We start from the raw sequence: 20676 nt of genomic DNA, 5'->3' as shown, positions 1-20676 counted from the left end.
CCCTCTCTTCTTGCCCCCCCGGGGCCCCCCCCCCTGCCTGCCATGTCCCCTCGCTCTCCCCATCACGTCTCCTTTCCCCTTTGCTTCCTGTGATAACACACACCTTAAGCTCACACAGTCAAAGCCACTTCACTCTCCTCAATACCCCTGAACACTGAGAGGATCCGTACCTCCCCGAGTTCCCCCCCAAAATCATCACCCAACCCTATCCTCACCCCACCTTCCTCTGTAGGACCTGCCTTCCCAGCCAGCCCCAAGAGCCACTGGGCCCCACAGACAGTCTGGGACCTGCATCCAGGACAGATCTCCTCCAGATAGTAAAGTCAAGACCCTTCATGATCCCTGAAAATTAACTGAAAAAAATTTCCAGTCTTCTGTACCTACAAACATAGGCTATTTTTCAATATTTACCTCTAAAAGCACTCATGCTTTCACACCTCTGTGTGATGTGTGAGATTCTGTGAGATGTAAGCAGCACTCTCGGCTATAATCTGCTTCAATTAAGGTATTTTTGTCTAATACTACTGTTTTGAATAACATACTCTTGTTTCTAACTGTAAAATCAACACTACTCTTTAAATCAAAGCCTGTGTGGCTGTTCATCAAGTTGGCGTGTTAAAACAGGATGCCAAATCACCTAGCTTGCCCATTAACACTACCTTTTGGCTCTCCTGGTAAACTTGAAGAATGAGACATCAATCAGAAAATGGAAGTGGTTACCAACTACTCAAAACACCAGCCATTTCTCTAATCTTAGTTCTCCTGGAACACTATTTCTTTACCTGCTGCACACATAGGCAGAACAGGTATTTTAACTTTAGTACTTTAGTGGAGGACTAATTCTAATCCACAAACTAGATAGAATGCACAGGTTACTGTTGAACTGAGACAGAGAAAAAAAACAACAATCATTCCAGAATTGTTCTGTGATGGAAGAATCAAGTAACAGCCTAGGAGTAACTCCTGTTTCTGTATTTCAATGTGCAAAGCATCACTCTAGCTACATCACGTCCAACTAAAGATGCCCAATTTAAGGTACTAATTAAAAAAGATATTAATATAAGATCCAATTGCATACTTTCTACTGCTTTGAGGCAAGAAGGATAATTAGTGGGTGATGGGATCAGGAAAAAACTCCACAGCAGGGCAAAGATCTCCTTATTGAGATCAGTCATCTCAAGTGCTATGCTTACTCCAGCATAAGACACCTCTACAACTTCAGGCACACCTCGTTTTAGACAGAATGTTCTCACCCAGGCCTGAGAGTATCAGAAAGAAAAAGGAAGGGAGGAAGCTATCACTGCAGCCTGTAAAAACAACAACAAAACTGGCAGCATTGGTTTCCCTGTTATCACTTAGTTGTCATTACATTATTTTCAAGAAGTAAGATTCTCTACGCTTAAAACGTCTTCACTTCTGCAATTTTAAAACTCTATTATAGATCATCATTCTTGGAACACTTATCTTCTCTAGATTATCTTTTCTAGGAATCTTCCTTTAATTACAATGATTCTAAACAATTTTTTCTGGAAGCTCAAGCCACTACAAGCAATAATGTTCAAGATGATAAATTTTAAAAGTACATCACAGAGTCTTCTATGAGAGCTATAAAAATGAGGCACTTCAGATGATCAGGTCATGGAATGATTTTGGTGTGGAAAACAAACTTGTATACTAAACCTGTAAACTTACATAACATTCAGTTAGGATTGAAATTTTGAAAATTATTTAAGTGCTTTACATGCCTAAGAGCAGAGGCCAGCTAACCATATACTACAAAGATTGAAAATATGTATCAGAAGTTTTTTCAGCATATATATTAGATGTGCAAATGTTTTACTAGAAAACATTTCACTGCCCAGGACGGATTTTGAAATGCAAAGGGAAGGAGTACTATTTCTGTAACAGATCATATGGAAAATCCCAGGAGGACCCTCAGAATAAACTGTTGCATTATGAAGTATTAATTAATGTAGAAGGCAGATTAAAAGCAAGCAAATGGTAGACTACAATTATTAGTGTAGTGTTAAACCTTACAAATTTGACAGATACAGCCACATTTCTTCGAGCACCCTAAAAATCCTCTCAAGATGACTAGACTCCTTGTCCTCGTTAGTAGTTCTAACATCAACACCTTTCACTTTTACGCTTTTCTCACATGAAGCAACTCAGGATGACATGCTACCAAGTGATCTCTTAAGTGCAACTTAAGAAACCCTCACTCTGGAACTTAGGGAGCTCTCACTGTTGGCCCTACCTTTGTAACCTCCCAATCAGTGCTTCTAGACAGTTAAATCTCCCTAAAGCATTTGCTAACTCAGCATTTTAAAAAATGCTATTAGCAAGCTCTTTAGATTATTGGAGGATTCAATAATGTATTTTGCTTTTTAAATTCTGTAACAGACGGCAGTAATAATTAGCAGTTATTTGCTGTTTTTTAGTAAAACAGAACAGATAGTCATTAATTTTTACTCTCTTGGTTGTTATAAAGCATTAGGAAGAAAAAATATGCAGTTTGCTTAACAATTTTGACAAAATTTGACAAAACTAAATACGCATAAACTAGCTGAAAACAGATATATGCTAAATGTTAGAGAAAGGCTTCTAAGTAATAGAGCTGGCAAGGCTGGAAAAGCCTTTCAATCAAAGTCGAAGAAACAAAAACCTTAGCAATTTAAAATTAATCTTCATTAGTCAATGAAGCAGAATATACAATGGACGTATGTGAAATGAAAGAAATAAGGCATTTTTCTGCTGCTGTTTTTCTGCAGCTGTGTTCTAGCTCTTCATATCTTAAGCAGCCCTAGAAATTCTACTGCCATGAACTTTGCCTTGTGCCTTGAATAAAAAGGCGGGAAAGCTGTAGCCTGCCCTAATGTTCTGCTCCCCACTGCCTTATCCTTTGTTCACATATTCTCCGTTAATAACCTGTAAAAGGAATTGCTTTAAGCTAACAGCTAAAGTCCCCCTGCATTAATAATTTTCTTTGCACATGGTTAGCAGTTCTGCCTTGCTCCTACCAAATATCTGACTGAGAACTAGGGAATTTTGCATAAATTAGAGGCGGGTTTTACTGTTTGTTGACTAAATCAGATGCTATCACACAGAATCAATACAAGTGCAATCTAATTTTACTGAATGAGGTTTTAATATTTTCCATGTTGTTTTATTGATGTTGATAAATAAATCTTTTGAGTCTCTGGATTTAAAAATACATACATGTACCATAAAGGGTGAAATCTTACTTTCTTCTGATGACCTGTATGGGGTATTGTAGCTCTAATAAAATTTGCCTGGGAGTAAAGTGAATATCAAATAAAGTTTCCAGAATTTGCTCCCCCCCTCCCCAACCTTCTGATATGCATTCTCTTGGTTTACATGCCTTAAAAATTCACAAATTCCTACTCACTGCTTGCTAAAGAAGAAACGGAAGTCTGAAGACTGTATAAACTACGGGTGCTAAAATGATTTTAATGAAAAAGACAATTTCTTATAAAACAAATGTTGCACACCACTAAAGAACATATGAAGAACTTCTATTTGGCTCTGTAATTATGCACTTTTGCATTAAGTTTGACTAAAAAAGAAAAACAATGAACATATACTGTCCTTACGTTGAATTTTAATATTTAAGAAAACAATGGTATATAATTTTTTAAATGAAAAATAATTTTTACCTGGTACAGGCTGTCTCTCATTCCATTCACTTGTGATTAAAACCTCTAGGATTTTTATGTGGTGTTCAGTATTATCAGAGCTGCAAGAGACGGATTAGGCAGTAAGAACTAGGAAAAATGCAAAAGTTTACATTAGAATTATTCAAAGAACATTGAAAAAATCTACAATAACGCCCTCCACTTTAGAAGTAAGGTCAGAAAATTCACTCAGTAAGCTTACTTTTATATATAACTAACCCATGTTCAGAGTACAAAATATAATAAAGATGACCCACGTACCTTGCTATCTGGAATTTAAAAAGCAGAGGGCTGAAAATTTCAGCCAGAGACCTTGCATTCAGGAGAGTTTTGCTGGAGGCTTGACAAACTCTGAGGAAATGTTTGAGCAAATACTGGAGTGTGAGCCAATACTGGGGAGGTATAGCTGGAGATCTGATGAGTTTCTTCAGCAACTGAGCATGTTCCTCTGTGCTCTGCACTTCTGCAAGCAAACAGATAAAAGGCTCTTGATATTAGCACAGGAACATTCAACAGATAAAATGAAACCACATATGACTTTTGAAACCACATACAACTTCTTTGGAAGCATCAATTTTAAAGGAAAAAAAAATCTGTCCTTTATTACTACCTTAAGACTACTTTCTTCTTTTGAAAAAAAAAAAAAAAAAAGAAGTGAAATGCTCAGGAAAGAGTAAAGAACAAATATTTAAAAGTCAAATGGAAACAGATATGCATTTTGGTAAAAACCACAATGTGTTCAGAGTGTACTGGTAGAAGTCTGTCTTGTGTTTAGTGTCACACATGATTGGGTAATTCTGAGATGCACTAGATAAGTCTCACAGGTGCTCTTCTAACTTTGAAGGTTACCAGCAACAATATCCTGCCCCGAGATGTGCAACAGAATACTTGGCCCACAAGCTGAAAGCCTATCAGCTGTACTTGTTTGAAATGACCACTGTAGATGATGAATCTTATATGCACGTAATTCTCACTTCATAATCTGCAACTCTCAACACACTGCAGAACACCATGACCTCTAATACATGTGCTTTGTCAGCACTGATAAAAAGTTAAAAATTAGCTTTCTGCATACAGATAAGTCCTTGATTTTTCCCCGAGTTCTTCTATAGTCATTTTAGTTACTAAAATGAACTGTGTTATCCCTTGAATTTTTCACTATGCTTACCTGAATAATGAATATCTAGATCTGAACTGAAACAGCTTTCATCAAAAACTGGTGAACGTGTATGTACTTTCTGAGATGCTGCCAGGCTGTACAGAATCCTCCCTGTTCCATGGGTGACAGCTGGACCACCCGATATTCAGAATCATTACAAAGGCTTTTTTGTCTGACATTTTAAATAATGTGATAATCGTACCTTGAGCTACAGAAATCATGTCACTGTAAACAGCTGCTGGAATTATGGGATTTGGCAGATCCAGGAGATACCTCTTCAGAGCATCAGATAAAGTGTGCACATCAAATGTCTCTAAATCCAACGAACAGGCATCTAAAGGAAAGAGCAACAAAGTTTTAGGCATTAGAAACAGGACAAAATACACAGGCTCATGATAGCAGGGCTTTATACCAAGACAAAACTGCTAACATACCTGGTTTATGGGAAACAACTCCTAAGAAAGTATGTAAGACACAAAGAAACATCTTTAAGATGAAGAACACGTAGTGCTCAACACCATGCCCAGGACTTTGGCATCTGATGAGCCAAATGGCTTCCACAGCTGTGTGTGGCCTTCTGTCATATACAGCACCAGGCTGAGCTCAGAATAACTGTAGTGACTTGATGCATGTTGGCAACATTATAGAACATCAGACTATTTTTAACAGATCTCTGTATTATCTGTAAATATTTAGTGTAAGAACTAAGTATTAATCAAATGCAGCTTCTCTACTGGTAGCTACTTCTATCATGACTACAAGTTTGATTAACAACTTGGGGCTCCAACTCTGTAAATATTTACGTGAGTGAGTCGAAACAAATATGCAGGTGCAGAACTGGGTGCTTGGCTTTTAATGCAGCTGTTAGGATTTATCTTGTAAAACCTGATACCCTTCCAGGATAGTCGTGACTTGAGTTAAGGTTTGTAACTGTCACATAAAGGACTGCTTGTTAGTGCTGGATCAAGGAATATCAGCACCAAAAATAAAAATAGGAAAACACAGAAATACTTAGTGAAAGCAAGACTAGTATCCCCCTTAAAAGATAGAAGCCTGGCACAATAAGATCCTAAATATTTACAGAAAGATCCACATTTGATACAAGAATTTAGAAGTATTAATGCTGACCAACTTTCTAGGCCAGCCAAGTCCCCTGTAAAATAACTGCTAAACTCATCTGGCCAGTTTAAACCAAATTCAACAGGGAAGCAGAGGAATCCAATACGCAGTATATTTACATGTACCACGGAAAAATGGGCCGCCAAGAGAGGGTAGTGAGAAACTTAGTGTTCCTATGCCTCCTGTGTGTTTTACCCCATGGAACTGTTGCAGTAATGAGCTCAATTCTTACCAGCCAACAAAAAATTTGCATGAAAAAAGACACTCTGAATGGCTCAGATGATAAAAAACTTGCAGTGTGTGTAAGAATTCTACAAGAGCAATTACGTGTCAGAGAGGCATAGTTTTCATTACTTTTACTGCTTACAGGATGTTTCTCATTTCACAAGCCAAGTTAAATCCTGGGTCTTTCAGTGTTGACCTTCTCTGAAGTATATCCCAAATGATTACAAAGAATACAGGAGTAAGAATAAACTTGTGATAATCTGCAACTCTTTGGGTGCAATGTCCTAAACAGAGCTGAACTCTTCCACCTGTCAAGCTGGCCAGATGCAAATCATCTTTGATTTTGGAGCTAGATAGCACTGTGCTGAAGCTAACAGGCAGTTATCCAATTAGTATGGAGAGTGTTTTAACCATAAGCAGAACAGCACACTAATGCAGTTCACAACTTTGAGGCCACTCAAAGCAGTGCATGATCACTGCAGCCTGCTAAGTCAAAGAGAGCAGGCGGAAAGGATGAGGTCTGTCTATATTCATGTATCCGAACACCCACTGCACTAGCTCTGCCCTGGAAGACTCTGATCCTATTAAAGAGAACTCAGAAAGATATGCAGTCACAAAAGGGTAAAGTCCTGTTTTCTTTTCTCAAACCTAATTACCTTTTAAATAAGAATGCATGTAAACCACAACTTCTTGATCTCAGGAGATAGATGAACCCTTCCTAAAAGTACACCTCGGTCAAGACACTGAATCCCTTTTAAGAGGTATGTTCGCAGTTGTGCCCTATAAAATGTGAATTTATCTGGACTCAAAAATATAACTACAATACTAAAAATATGACTTGAGCTGCTAGCACCATATGTGTATCTCCTCTCCCTTCTTGCACTCATATACTTCTTCATCTCCACCACAGTTAGCAGAGGACAGGATATGAAGGAGCAGACAACTCATAGTATCATCTCCTGCTCATTTTGGTAATATTTGCTATTACTAAAAATGAAGAGAGCTAATTCACAGTTCGAGTTTGTTTCTTTTGTCCGTTTCACAAAACAGCATGTACCCAGTTTCATTTTCTAGCCCTGGTATTTTTGTGCTCTTTATGCAAGTGGAAGCTCACACCCACACCACACCGCAGCTTGCAAAGGCGTGGTCAAGCACTCCTACAACAGCTCCTGCTCTCATTCCTCAAGAGAGTGTTGCCATGCTAGTATATTCTAGCCTAAACTAGAAATAAAAAGTTAAAAAAAAACCCCAAAGGTAATATATTTCAGGAAAGTTCAACAGGTATGCGGTGTTAATGGTGTAGCTGCATTTTAGTGTCCAAAATCTAAGAACTCAGCCTACTGCAGCAACATTAATTCAATTCTCTTGTTCCCTTTCAGCATCAAGTCCGCAGCACGCAGAGAATGTGCAGCTATTGCCTCCCCACCTACTGGACCAAAAAAATGCACACACAGAGACGTATGCAAACAAATGGCCATTTGTTTACAAAATAATAACCTGCAGTCTTACAGGAATAGTATCTTTATCTTGCTTCTGAGCAAAACACTTTTTCTTTCTCTGCACAGCCAGATTATCAGTCGTTGAACTAGCAAGTGATCAAGAAATTATAAAAATAATTATTCTTGGAAAAAAACACACAGCAGTTATGAAAAAAGACAACCTGTACAAGTGAAAAATACCTTTCACATTAACTATAAAAGTTAGAAACCTTTTTTGCTTACATTTGTCTTTATAGTATTTTACTATTCAGAACCAGCACATATGCATAAACTGAGCCAGCAAGCAAAAAAAAGAGGAACAGTCTGACCAGGAAAACTGTCTACTGCTTTATGAAAGAGAACTGTACTCACCACATTCAAGAATTTGTCTTAATTCTGCTGAGCTGCTCGAGCCTTGTGTTCCATACAAAGTTGAACAATCCAGACCTTCAAAACAAAATTGATGAGATACATGAATATTCCAGTGACTGTTACTATGACACAATAGACTTCTGTTTTCTTCAAATAAGTACTTACAGTATAAATTAGCAACATTCTCCTACCACCATCCACATGATGAAATGTGACTGCTTTTTAAGGCTGCAAGACACCTCTTTGTACAAACAAACTGCTGCGTCTGCAGAAAGAGCCCATCAAGGAAGATCAGAGATGCCAGCAGTCCCACATACTCTGTGCCATGGTCCATGGCCTGACCGTAGAAGGCCAGGACTAGGATACAAATTCACATACCCCATAGAAGAAAACAGCTTTCAGGAGCAAGATGGGAACCAGATTTTCCCTTGCAATCTACATGCCAGCTGGAAACACAAGGCCTTTCAGGTGGATAAGAAGTGAGCAAGGGTGAATCAGTCACTCCACAATGATGGGACAGGGATGTGACAAAAAGTTCTGACACATTCTATATTAGCTTTAAAGATTTCACTGAGACTTCTAAGTTGCAAGCATGCCTAACCTTTGCAACTTACACAGTCAGAGAGCCCCTTCTATGGAATAGGTAACACTTAGGTTACGTTTGACTATCTATAAAACCCATAACCTCACAGTGTATATAGGGGGTGAATGTCACATCACTGGTGTGAGAGAAAACGTTGGTATATGTCATATAATATGTCTCATAATCCATATAATAATACAATATTTGGCTGGTGTCTACTACAGGCCACCTGATCAAGGAGGATCTATTGATGAAGGCCTCTTACTATGGGAGGTTTCACACTCACAGACTCATCCTGCTGGGGGACGTTAACCACCCTGACATCTCCTGGAAAAGCAGCATAGTGAGCATAAGACTCCTGGAACGCACGGAGCATAACTTCTTAAGCCAGGTAAAAGACAGCCCTATCAGAGGCGATGCCATACTGGACCTGACAGTCACCAATGCAAGTGAGCTAACTGGTGACGTCAATACTGGTGGCAGCCGGGGCTCCAGTGATGATTCACTGATTGAGTTCACAGTCCTGAGGGGTATGGGTCAGGCAAAGAGGAAAGTCAGAAGCCTGAATTTTAGGAAAGCAAACTTCCAGCTGTTCAAGGAATTAGTCAGAAGGACTCCCTGAGTAACTGTCCTCAGGGACAAAGGAGCAGAACAGAGCCGGCAGATCTTTAAGGACACTTTTCAAAGAGCACAACAGCTCTCAATCCCCAGGTGTAGGAATTCAGGCAAGGAAGGGAAGAGACCAGCATGGCTGAGTTGAGACCTGCTGGTTAAACTAGAGGGGCAAGAGGTAACTGCACAGGCAGTGGAAGCAGGGACAGGTATCCTGGGAAGAGTATAGGGGCACTGCCCAAATGTGAGGGATGCGGTCAGGAAGGCCAAGGTGCAGCTGGAGCTGAACGTGGTAAGAGATGCAAAGAGTAATAAGAACTGCTCCTTACCTCACCAGGACAATGAAAATAACAAGACAGAAGAGGCCAGGAGGAAAGATATAGGGCAAAAGAGGCAAGACACGGTAGAAGAAAGGGGAAAGCCCCAAAAGGATGGAGAAACCAACATGGGAAAGCAGGAAAGCAAAAAACCATAAAAATAACACTAGCTAGACCAGCATATAGCAGCAATAAAGAACTGGCTCCTGAAGCATAAAAACTGGTCTTAGAATGTTTGGGGGGTTTTGTGCCTCACTTTGGGGAAAAAAAACAAATTACTCGTTTGGCTGTGTATCCAATTCAAAATTATTTCATTACTGTAACCAATTTAAAGCACTTATTGATTAGAAAAACGAAAGCAATACCAAACCGTTCTCCTTTACCTTTCAATAATACTTCTATTAGTCAAGTTATTAAACGTCATTTGAGGTAAGCTTTGGTTTTGCTCCTACAGTCTAAATGCCCTCTACTGAACAGAAACCGATGCAACAAGATTTAAATAAGTTTATTTCATATCTGTTAAGTAATGTGATGCATTAGCAGCTCCAGAAATGGGAGATGCCAGCTCTGGATCTGATTCTCCAGTTTTGGCTCACAAAAGTGACAAAACCCCTTAGCAGATTGTTCTTCAGCCCACCTTTCTTTTCAATTGTCTCCACTATCTTGATAAGTATTGGCGGAGCAACATCAGGAGGTGCAAACTGCTCTGTAAGATCTGGAAGTGAAAAAGCTGTAAGAGAAAAAGAAGAAAAATGAGCTCAGCTGCAGGTGAACACAACTTCTGTTTATGAAAGTCATGACTTACAATGCAACCAGTTTTCAATTAGAGAACAAACATCCCACTTGTCAGGCCCTAAATGAGAACACTCCATGGGTAATCAGAAAGCTGAATAAAAATTACAACACCTGCATTTTTATAGCATTTTCTTTTAGGGATGTACGTCATACAGTCCTAGACTCATTCTCCATATTGCAATACAAATTTGCAGTCTGTGGATGAGCATAAATACAATGAAAGGAAGAAAATAAAAAAAAATCTTTTGTTCTGAAGCACATATATCCAGTGGGCACCAGATGAGGGAGCTAAACACGCCACCATCAGGGAGTTGCTGATCCCTTTGGTAAAACAGACTTAGAAAGGCCTGAAACAGTGGTAGAAACAAGTATTTCACCCTCATACAAAAGTTGTTCGCTTTCAATTTTCAGTCATAGTACTATTAACAACACAGTTTTTTGAAGCAAGAATTTCCTTTTCCACAATGACTGGTTAAGAATAAATAGCAGTATAATTCAAAAGGGACATTTTGCAAATTCAAACAAACCTGCATACAGATTTTATACAAAGTCAGTTTTCATGCAACCCAGTTTCTTCACAGAGAGAACACACCGTATAAAGGAATGTTCTGGCTCTCTGATGTGAGGGATGATCTATCTCTAAATGTACTATTTTTGCCAAAAGAATAATTCAAAAGTTTTAGAGTGGTCCTGTTTAACTCTTGGAAGGCAAGAACATTTACATAAAGATATTACTAAGCTACTGCCAGAAACATCTGGCATAGTTTGATGGATTATGATTGATAAACAAAGCTTAATCACTGAAGTAAAAGTTGCCAGTTGCCTAGGCAATGGTCATCTCTGCCCAATTAAACTTACCACAGACAAACAGAGTGCAATTCTTAAACACACATGCACATGTGTCTGCATATGTGCATACATGTACGCATGTATTTCTAGAAAATTGAAATTGATCAAAACTATGAGAATAACCAAGTAGAAAAAGGAAAAAAAAAACAAACTACCACAATAGCAAAATATGAATAGATAGTTTTAATGAGAAAGTCTGAGATAGCACAAAAATTAAATATACCAAAACTGAGAAAGAAAAAGCTGACAAATTTGGCTGAGAATTCCTCCTATTTTGGAAGCAACAATTACATAACTTTCTAAAAATGCAAACAATTTAGAAGTCTTAAGACAGCAAGGAAGGTACAGAAGAAGTCTGGAAGTGCAAAAAACTGAGGAGAGAAATGAAAGATTATAAACAATAATTATTTATGACCTAGTAATGGAATTGGAGCATACTGGGACACTGAGACATGTCGCTTGCAGAAAGAAGCAAAATGATGGCATGATAATGATGGCATACTTTCCAGACCATTCATAACTGAAAAGGACATTAGAAAAACGTCTGTTAGTCATAACAGTTTAACTTAGGAGGCCCAGAAAATGAGCATTCATGAGTCCCAAAAGAGTTGCCTAAGCAGATTTCTGGCCTGCTGCTGATACTTTTTAACGATTCGTGGAAACTCAGAGCAATTTGTGAGGATCAAAAGAGTTCTAATGCCCTATCTACACTCTGAAGGGACAAGTAAGATGGCTACATGCTAGTTACACTATCAGTCCTGGGCAAAATAAAGGAAAACCTGACACTAGACTCATGTGATGAAGCAATAAAAGACAGCACTGCACATAAGGATTGTGTGCATAGCTTTTTAGAAGATAGGTTCTGTTAAAAACCACACTACTTCCTTCCTTGGCGGCATCTTACTTAGCTGAAAAATGCAAAGGAGTAGACACAATAAACTCTAAAAGTTTTGCCAGATAGTTGACTTAGTGTAACACTGTGATGAAAAGCTAAACTCAAAGAAAGCATATGTTATATAGAGTAGCTGACTAGTAGATCTCCAAACATAGCTACTAATTCAGAGCAAGCTATTCAGGAAAGAAATGGACTTTTCATCTCTTTACATCTTTAAACCACTTCCAGGTTCCATCTGGAACACCTTTTTTAGTTTAACATCATATCTGCTTTATCAAATACAAGTTGAGCTCAAATAGAAGATCCTGCAATCCATGCAGCCTCTGCTGAGACATGGTGAAATACAGACCATTTGATCTGTAATATTCAGATCAAAAAGTTCCTTTCAACTACAAACTATGAATCTATCTCATGATGAGACAAAACTATTGAAAAAATAAATGAAAGATCAGATCAGAGCCATATCAAAGGGTATGCTATGAAAATACTCAAACTATGAGATACCAATAGACTTACACGATGCCAAGGGCATAAAATGCATCCATTATGTGGTAGCAGAGGAAGAAGAGGTTTTAAAAACAGAGTCAACATATTTTTACTTATGAAATGAACCTTCTGCCCCTTCGGTAGCTAGTAATATTAAGTACCTCTCTTCCTCTTGCATAACAGCAATGAAATTGCACCATCACTGAACAAAGATGCTCATCTCAATTCCAGCTGGAGGCAGCATGTAGTAACAGTCAACAGTCTAAACTGAAACCGAGGAAAGAAAGGAGAGATAAAGAAAGAGAAATAGTGACAAAGGACAGAAGTCAAACTTGACAGTCATTTGAAACTGCAGGTGACAACTCAGCAGTTCAGGGATGGTCCACAAAGGCTAAGGAGCAGCAGAGATAACCATTCTTTCTCACAATAACCAAGCTGTGCCTTGGAACGATGGCAAGAGATACACTCCAAATACCTATCAACAAGGCATATTTAGAAAAATAGTTCAATTTCCCACTAGATTTAGATTTTTTTACATGAGGGATGGAGTCAAAGCAAAGCAAAATGGAGAACCCAATGTGAGAGGAAGACTAGTGCATAGGAAGAAGCCTTTGCAGTGTGAAGACAGATACCACAGGAAAGGTTTTCTGCAGGGGACATAAGGAATGGGGAGGATGTAGACCTTACCCAAATTACCAGAATCTGCAACCTAACTGACACTCCATGCTTTTCATCTACATTTTAAGCAGGATCTTAGTTTTTAAAATAGGTTTGTATCATATTCTGTTACTGAATCTCTTTGATATATTCTTGGATCAATAAAATTCTTAGTGAAAGAAACAAAGCTTTGGATGCTATGAATATTTACCTTTATATTTATGCAAAAAATCTATATGCCTACAGAACTTCTGCATGTGAAGCAAATTATCACATTGGTTGAAAGGAAAGATTTCCAGCACTCCACTACCCTGAAATATAAAATTGGACTAAAGTTTTAGGAGAGAGACTACTTTTGATGTCTCTTCCTCTCTATATTCCATTCCTTTTCTTCAAAACTGGAAACTTCTATCTACCGAAAACATTGCTTTTAGATATGAAGAGAGACTTTAAGATAATAACAATTTATACATAAACTGTAAAATATTTCTCTATTTGACTGAAACTCAGGTTATTCATCTGTCTTAATACTAAGCACTCACTGGTGAGTGTGCTGTATAGCAAAAAACCACACAAATGCACCCAATGGCAGTTACAAAACCTGCAGTTACCTTCAATGTAGCAATGACAGAAAAATACATCTGACACAGTTATAGTGTGCAGCAACATTGAAAAAGAGCATTCACTTCATTGGCATGTAGGAGATGGCATTAACAAATTAAAATCACTTCCCACCTGTTCTAGGATTTCCTACTCATTGTGCCATTTCCAATACAATTAACTCATAGCATCATACTGATTGTACTTTAAACCTCCCAACTTTTGCTCAAAATAGGAAATTACGTTCATTTAAAGATGAAAGGCCTCACAAAACACACATCTGCCAGGAAAAAAAAAAAGAAAAAAAAAGACTTAACAGCTTTGTAGAACTGAGGCCAATTTATAACACTCACACAGAAGACAGCCTAATTTTGGAACAGTGCCCTTCAATTTCAAAATCCTGAAAGGAAACAGCAGAGCCTAAACTGAAGAAAACTACTAATTTTGGAACAAAAAAAAAATTGACTTTCAGAGCCAGAAAACAATGTATCCTTAAAAAAGTCTTTATACTGGATTAGGTGTTCAGAAGAAAACTCAGCATGCATATTAAGATATACAGAGAGAGAAACAAAAACTTTTCAGATGATCAGTTTCAGTAAAAGAGAAGTGAACAAAGGCTTGCATGCAACCTGCATTTAGTACCTGATTTCAAAATTATCTTTGGCTTTGAAGCATGCTGAAGCACAGCACACAGGCTTGGAGAACCGAATCCACTCTTAAGAATCTGAGCAACTTTGTAGATGCCTTTGCTACAATCCAGTATCGGTTTTTCACTTAAAGCAATCATTTCTCCCCCGAATTCCTGCGTGTTTTGTTTTAAAAAAAAATTTCCAGTGTCCAAAATACTAGGGTTCTGAAAAGCTGTCAGACAGTTTCCATGTCTTCTCTCTAGTCACAAGTCTGGTAGTGGGTCTCCAGATAGTAAGAAAGCTTTTGATGACACATGATAAAAGCTGGATTTTCCACTAGCTCTATTTTTACCTTGCCGCAGTGAGAACCAATGAGATGAAACACAAGCCAGGGTTCACTCCAAGCTCTCTCCTCTCCCTGATACAAGCAGGTCTGAACAGCTCTAAGGCAATGGCAATGTGTGGGAGATGAGAGCATACCTTACGTTCAAGGGTTGCCAACACAGCTACAAAGTGCAAGATGAAACCAGCACACAGCTGCACCTTTTGGAAGGGTTGCCCATAAAAAGAGATACTTTAGAGTTAGTACCTGGCAATGACAAATGGAAATTTAAAGATGGAATTTGGCTTCAGAAGTTCCTGAGCCAAATCTTTGATTGCTGCTAGAAGAATGAAAATTAATATAAAAAGAAAGTGAATATAACTTAAAATGCAATGATGCACACCATGGAAAAGAGCTTAATTTCCAGGTATTTTACAGGAACTATAGACTAACATTACTTGAATTTTATCTTTGAGTCGAGACTACTCCATGCATGTTCTTTTTTCAGAAATGGCATGTAAGTTTGTGCATACATATTGCATTAGATGAACACACAGAAGTATAATAGTTCAGAGGTTTGGTCTTCAGATGATCATAACTGGCTTATGTGCATGTACATACACTATGAGTGGAACTGTATCCACTAACATTGTAAATTATCCATTCACAGATTTGCATATATCTTTGTCTGAAAACCCAGTATGTCAAACGTGAATGGTTTGACCAGTACTGAAGTTAACTATAATAAACATAAGCATATTAATTAATGCAGAAGAAGGTAAGGGTAATTGCCAAGCAAGCTGTGATAATGCCTCCAACAAGATTAGCCAGCAAACTGTAAAGAAACAATGGCTGACCAAGCACCTAAAATACCAGTGGCATAATACATGACATGTTGAGGACAATGGAAGGTTTTCCATGAAGTTCAGCATCTATGCTTGCTCTTGAAAACTCTGGGAAATGTGGGAGCTTACTTTCCTGACTGAAATGCTGTTATTTCAGCAGTTATGTACTCTATGGGAAATGGAAATAAAAAAATGTTCCACTATTATAACTCATCTTCCTTGAAATCAAACATGAATTTCAGTAAGGATCCATAATGGCTGAATTTAATCACTTGTCAGCATGCAACGTCAGATCCAAGTGGAAACTGGAAAGGAGGACAGTTTGAGATGCCTGTATAGCCTTTAAGGCACTGGTATGAACTGAGGCAGTCGTGCGTACTCTCCTGTGCTGACTGCTAGTGACTGCCCAAGCAGGGCTAACAGTGCTTCAGGAGGCTGCACTGAGAACATCCAAAAGCCATGCCTGGTGAAACACAGGTTGAAATTCTGTGACACCAGGCGATGCCTCTGCAGGGGTGACAGCACTGAAGTGGCAGCTGGTCCAGATGCAGAAGCTCCAGGCACCACGGCCTCCCCAGCACCTAGTTCCATCAGCTGGGGAAGAAGGGCCACAGTAGCCTCACAGCCCATCAGAGTGTGAAACAACTCTTATCGAGACAAACCTCCTAACTTTTAGTGAGAAGGCATTTCATCATCTGTTATCTTCTTCTCTATAGTCTTAAGAAGCAGTAAGTTCCTGCAGAAACTTTGAGAAGAACAGTAGGAGAGATCAGAAACCCCCTAAACCTCATGGGGAAAGTTTCCACAGAGAGATCTACATTCTGCGTTCAATGCCAGACCAATGGTATTGCAAAATAAACACCAGGGAGAAATTCACTCTGAGATTTGAGGACCACAATCTTGTCTTGGTATTTGTATTTTTAGAGAGTCTAATGGCATTTACCAAAAGAACAGGCAAATTAGTGTTCAGAACTGCCCAACTGCTATCACCAAAAGGAGGAAAGAGAAGAAAGTGAGAGAAAAGACAAAGAAGTTGATGTCACTGCATGTCTTAGATAAATGAGGGACTGCAATAGATACTAAATTCAGCTGCAACTGGTGGAAGAGAAAAATACTATTCCCTAGACCCTACTGACCCAGGATGATTTAGTTTGGCTATAGGTAAACTCTCCTAGAGGCTGAAAGCATCACCAAAAATGGCAGGAGGAAGAGTTTTCAGAGCTCAAACACCTTCACCGGTACCAGCTCCATTACAAAGATTTTAAAAGACAACACTAGTCATGGAAAAATATTAAAGAGATTTAAAGTTCAGTGAATTTCACACATCGTTATAAGTGGCTTAATGAGTCTGTCTACTATTACTTGCCTTATTTTTATCAGATGTCGTCAATCAGGCAGAGTGTGGTCTCAGAATACCACAGAATCACTGGCAACCAAAGGAGACTAGATCTGGGAGAAATGCAGAGGTATGAAGACTATTCCAGCACTGGAAAAAGGAATGCTCTGACCCCCTAACACTATCAGCCTGCAGTCTCACAAGTAGCCTATTTGTATAGAGGCAAAAAAACACCCGTGAGTCAAGATTTATTGTGATATGAGTGACCCCAGAGCTATGAAAAGGAACAGGAAAATGATGCCTGCTGATGACTTTACATGACTGCACCTGGGAAGCTGGATGGAAGTATCATCAAGTCCAAAAACGTTAGACACTATATGGCCAGCACAGTCTACTTCTTCTATCAGGCAGTAGGTATTGGATATGAATCAGAGGACAAAATGACATCATTCAGATGTTCTCTCTTAATAGTACACTGAAGATTTTGGCCACAGAAGGAAGTACAGGTCTGTATAGAAAAATGGTTTATCGCATAAGCCATTGCTCCACTTTTTCCTTCATCTTCAATAGATAAGCACCTGAATAAAGCAGAACGCCCTTCCTAGGGCATCTCAGTGACAACATTTAAACCTCACAGATAAACAATACTCTGTTAATACACTTCTGGAATTCAAATAGCTTTTTAAAGCACCCATGTTTCTGCTGTCATCCTACATCAGTAATATAGATTGACAAGAAGTTTTCTAAGGTGCTTATTCCAAAGATGACAAACATGGGCATTCCCTCCAGCATGACCTTCTGAACTCCAGTCAGCCCCAAAAGCAAATCCAGCACCTCAAGAATACTCTGCATGAGGTAGGTACTGATAATATCACCTATGAACTTGAAAAAGGGCATTTCAAAATGACTTCTGTAGAAAAATACACACAACTTTTTATAATGTAAGTGTCACTTTAGAGAATAAGACCAGGCAGTCATTTTTGCAGGAGGACAATTATATGTGTATTATAACTGAGCCATTTAATAGTCCAACCTAGAGAATCTAGGAAGTCTGGAAAAAACCCCTGCATGTTAGTACATTTTATCCTAGCTATACATAATATGTCAAAAAGGACATTGTTGCGTGTACAAATCAACGCTGTAACTGAGATAAATACTTTGCCTAGATACTTTGCAGGACTATCAGAACGTATACACAAGTAAAATATATACAAGTAACAATCTGTTTGATAAAATACATGTGCTTGGTGATTATGTAGAAGGTTTGGTGGGCCAGGAGAACTAGTTCCTGTCTTCATCCCCATTTATAAAATTACACCAGCTGCACTCTCAGGGCTAAAAAGACTAAGTGCCAGCTATGGGAACAGATATAAAACAAGCCCAGGCAAATACAGATTAGTGCAAGAAAATAATCTATAAATAATAGATGGCAGAACTAGACAGAAGAAAGCGTTGATATAGAAAGTCATACTTTCTAACATACCAATTCTCCCAAAAGAAATCTGGAGTCTCTTTACCCCTCTCTGACACAAAAATGAATGCTTGTCATAGAACTACTGCCTTAATCGACAAATGATTCCTCTAAGACAAAACGAAATGAAAGTGCAGAGAGAAAGACAAAAAAAAAAAAAAAGATGGTGCCTGGCTTGAGGAAAGTTTCACTACACAAATAGGCAGAAAAAATTAAAAAAACCAAGCAACACATTATAGAGTGTTATACTCCTTTATAATAATTTAATACTTTTAATAGTGGCTGCTAATCATGTTTCACATTTATTAATTTAATGTTTCATAAAGCCCTATTTCAATCATCTGTTGAAAAGGAAGTGATACTGTCTGTACCAGGAAGGAATTCTGTACATAATATTCTATCAGATTAAACCTCAGCAACTTTAAGAATTATGAGCTGTCAGCCACTTTTCTCATCTGCTACAGAATATACTTCTTAGAAATAGGAGCTATAAATAAGACAACAGATGTTCTTTGTTGGCTTCAACTGAAGCACACATAATTTTTTAAAAGCAGGCTGCAGTTAAGGCTGTTGTAAAGACAGTATTCTGGTTCCCTCTATGGGTGATCTTTTGCAGTACTACTTTTCAAACTAGAACTGAATTTAGGACTTGAAATAGCTGCAGTTCTTCACAACTGGTATTAACATAAGAGAAACGAGCAGCCCTGTTCTGAAGAAAAATTGCAAGGCTTACGAAAAAAATATTAACTAAATTCAGTATTCTGGCACACAATACAATGTATTGTAATGCCATACATAATGCATAAACCGTTTTGCAAAAGAACCCCTTGCTCCAAAACCCAAGGAAGAGAAGGAAAAAACCACTTGCTTATTCAACTGTTCTTTCAAAGAGCTCTGAGATAAGCAAAAATAAGAAATAAACAAGACTGCAGCAAAAGATGCCTTTCTGCATCTAAGTAGAGGAGCAATCTCAATAAGCTGAGGAGCACAAAGTGGGCCCAGGGCAGACACCGCTGGAGCTGAAGCCCAGGCAGGCTGCCACCAGGGCTTCGATAGCTGTGGGTCTCTGGGAGAGATGTGCCTCGCCTCCTTCCCATGGTCTCAAGCATGGAGTATGGCTGTAGGCTTCCCATGATTTTCTCAGGGCTGGCGGCCTGGTGTGTAATTCCCTTTCGCCCCTCATTCCCAGGGATCGCCCCAGGCCCTGTGTGAAGTGCAGGAGCACAGCAGGTAGCAGTGTTCTCACACTCACTAAAAGCTAACCAGAATGAACCAGCATGTTCCACAGAGCGTGATTCTGAGGACAGAGAACAGAAATATTTTAACACCTATTTTTCATGTTTGGTGATGTTCGCAGGTTCCTTGCCAGCGGTTTTCAGTCAGAAAGATATTATCAGATAAGAGCTAAATCGTGGTGTATGTACCAAGTTACTATATCCCACAAACAAAGAGATGATAACAGAGATGATGGTAAGGGCGGGACAAGACTGGGTCAGTCAAGAAGCTGAACCCAGTTAAGTACAAAGCATTGTCTTTTTTGTTAAGAGAGGCTTGTTGTATTTCCTCCTTCAGGACTTCTGCTCCAGGGCTACAAAAAAGCTGAGCTCTGCAAGAATTTGAGTAGTTCTGCCCAATTCCCCTCAGAAATACTAACTGGCAATAAAAAACTTGCCATTCCAGCTTCTGGCAGCAGTTCGACATGAAACCATATATGATATCAAGAAGGAAAATATATTGCACTGAATATTCAAGTGTAGTGTGGCTAGCACAGGTGTGAGGACACACAGCATGTCCCACTGGCAGCTGCATCTTGTGACCTACTTATCAGGTTCCCAGTGCAACCTTCAGGGTTATTGCTGTCATTAAACATCCAGATTGCAGTAGTACCTAGAAGCCCTTATCAGAATCAGAAAAAACTTCTGATGGTTCTCTACAAACAAAACTTCCCTTACTGATCTTATGGTTAACTAACCAATCTCTTAGAATTGATGCCAGCTGTCTTCCCACAAACTCTGCTTCATCTTTCCCAAGGATATTAAAGCCATGATATTCTATTAACTTCTGCAGTCTAGACTTCTTTTTTTTTAAAGGCACAGTGAAACTTTAGTAAAAGCATAATTAAAGAGACTAGTGTAAATCAATACATTTACATGGTATTTTACTAGTCACTTTACAAGCAGCAAAGCTCCCTCTGTCTGATGCCTGCTATACTACACAGACACATAAACAAA

At 38.7% G+C, this 20676-nt stretch overlaps 1 protein-coding gene across 1 annotated transcript in view; it reads right to left on the bottom strand.

The window, feature by feature from the left end:
• Nucleotides 1-20676, bottom strand: part of PIK3R1 (phosphoinositide-3-kinase, regulatory subunit 1 (alpha)) — a 52820-nt gene that overhangs the window by 13832 nt on the left and 18312 nt on the right. Inside the window, exons 2-6 of the mRNA XM_009866126.1 lie at nt 10198-10290; nt 8049-8123; nt 5057-5188; nt 3957-4158; nt 3678-3757 (exon numbers count right to left, since the gene is read on the bottom strand). Of these exons, the coding sequence (XP_009864428.1) occupies nt 3678-3757; nt 3957-4158; nt 5057-5188; nt 8049-8123; nt 10198-10290 (582 nt within the window). The remainder of the gene's footprint in view (nt 1-3677; nt 3758-3956; nt 4159-5056; nt 5189-8048; nt 8124-10197; nt 10291-20676) is intronic.

The sequence above is a fragment of the Apaloderma vittatum genome, unplaced genomic scaffold (assembly GCF_000703405.1).
Source record: "Apaloderma vittatum isolate BGI_N311 unplaced genomic scaffold, ASM70340v1 scaffold2503, whole genome shotgun sequence".
Taxonomy (NCBI): domain Eukaryota; kingdom Metazoa; phylum Chordata; class Aves; order Trogoniformes; family Trogonidae; genus Apaloderma; species Apaloderma vittatum.
The sequence above is the reverse complement of the archived record's forward strand: the minus strand, read 5'-3'. Positions and strand labels throughout refer to the sequence as shown.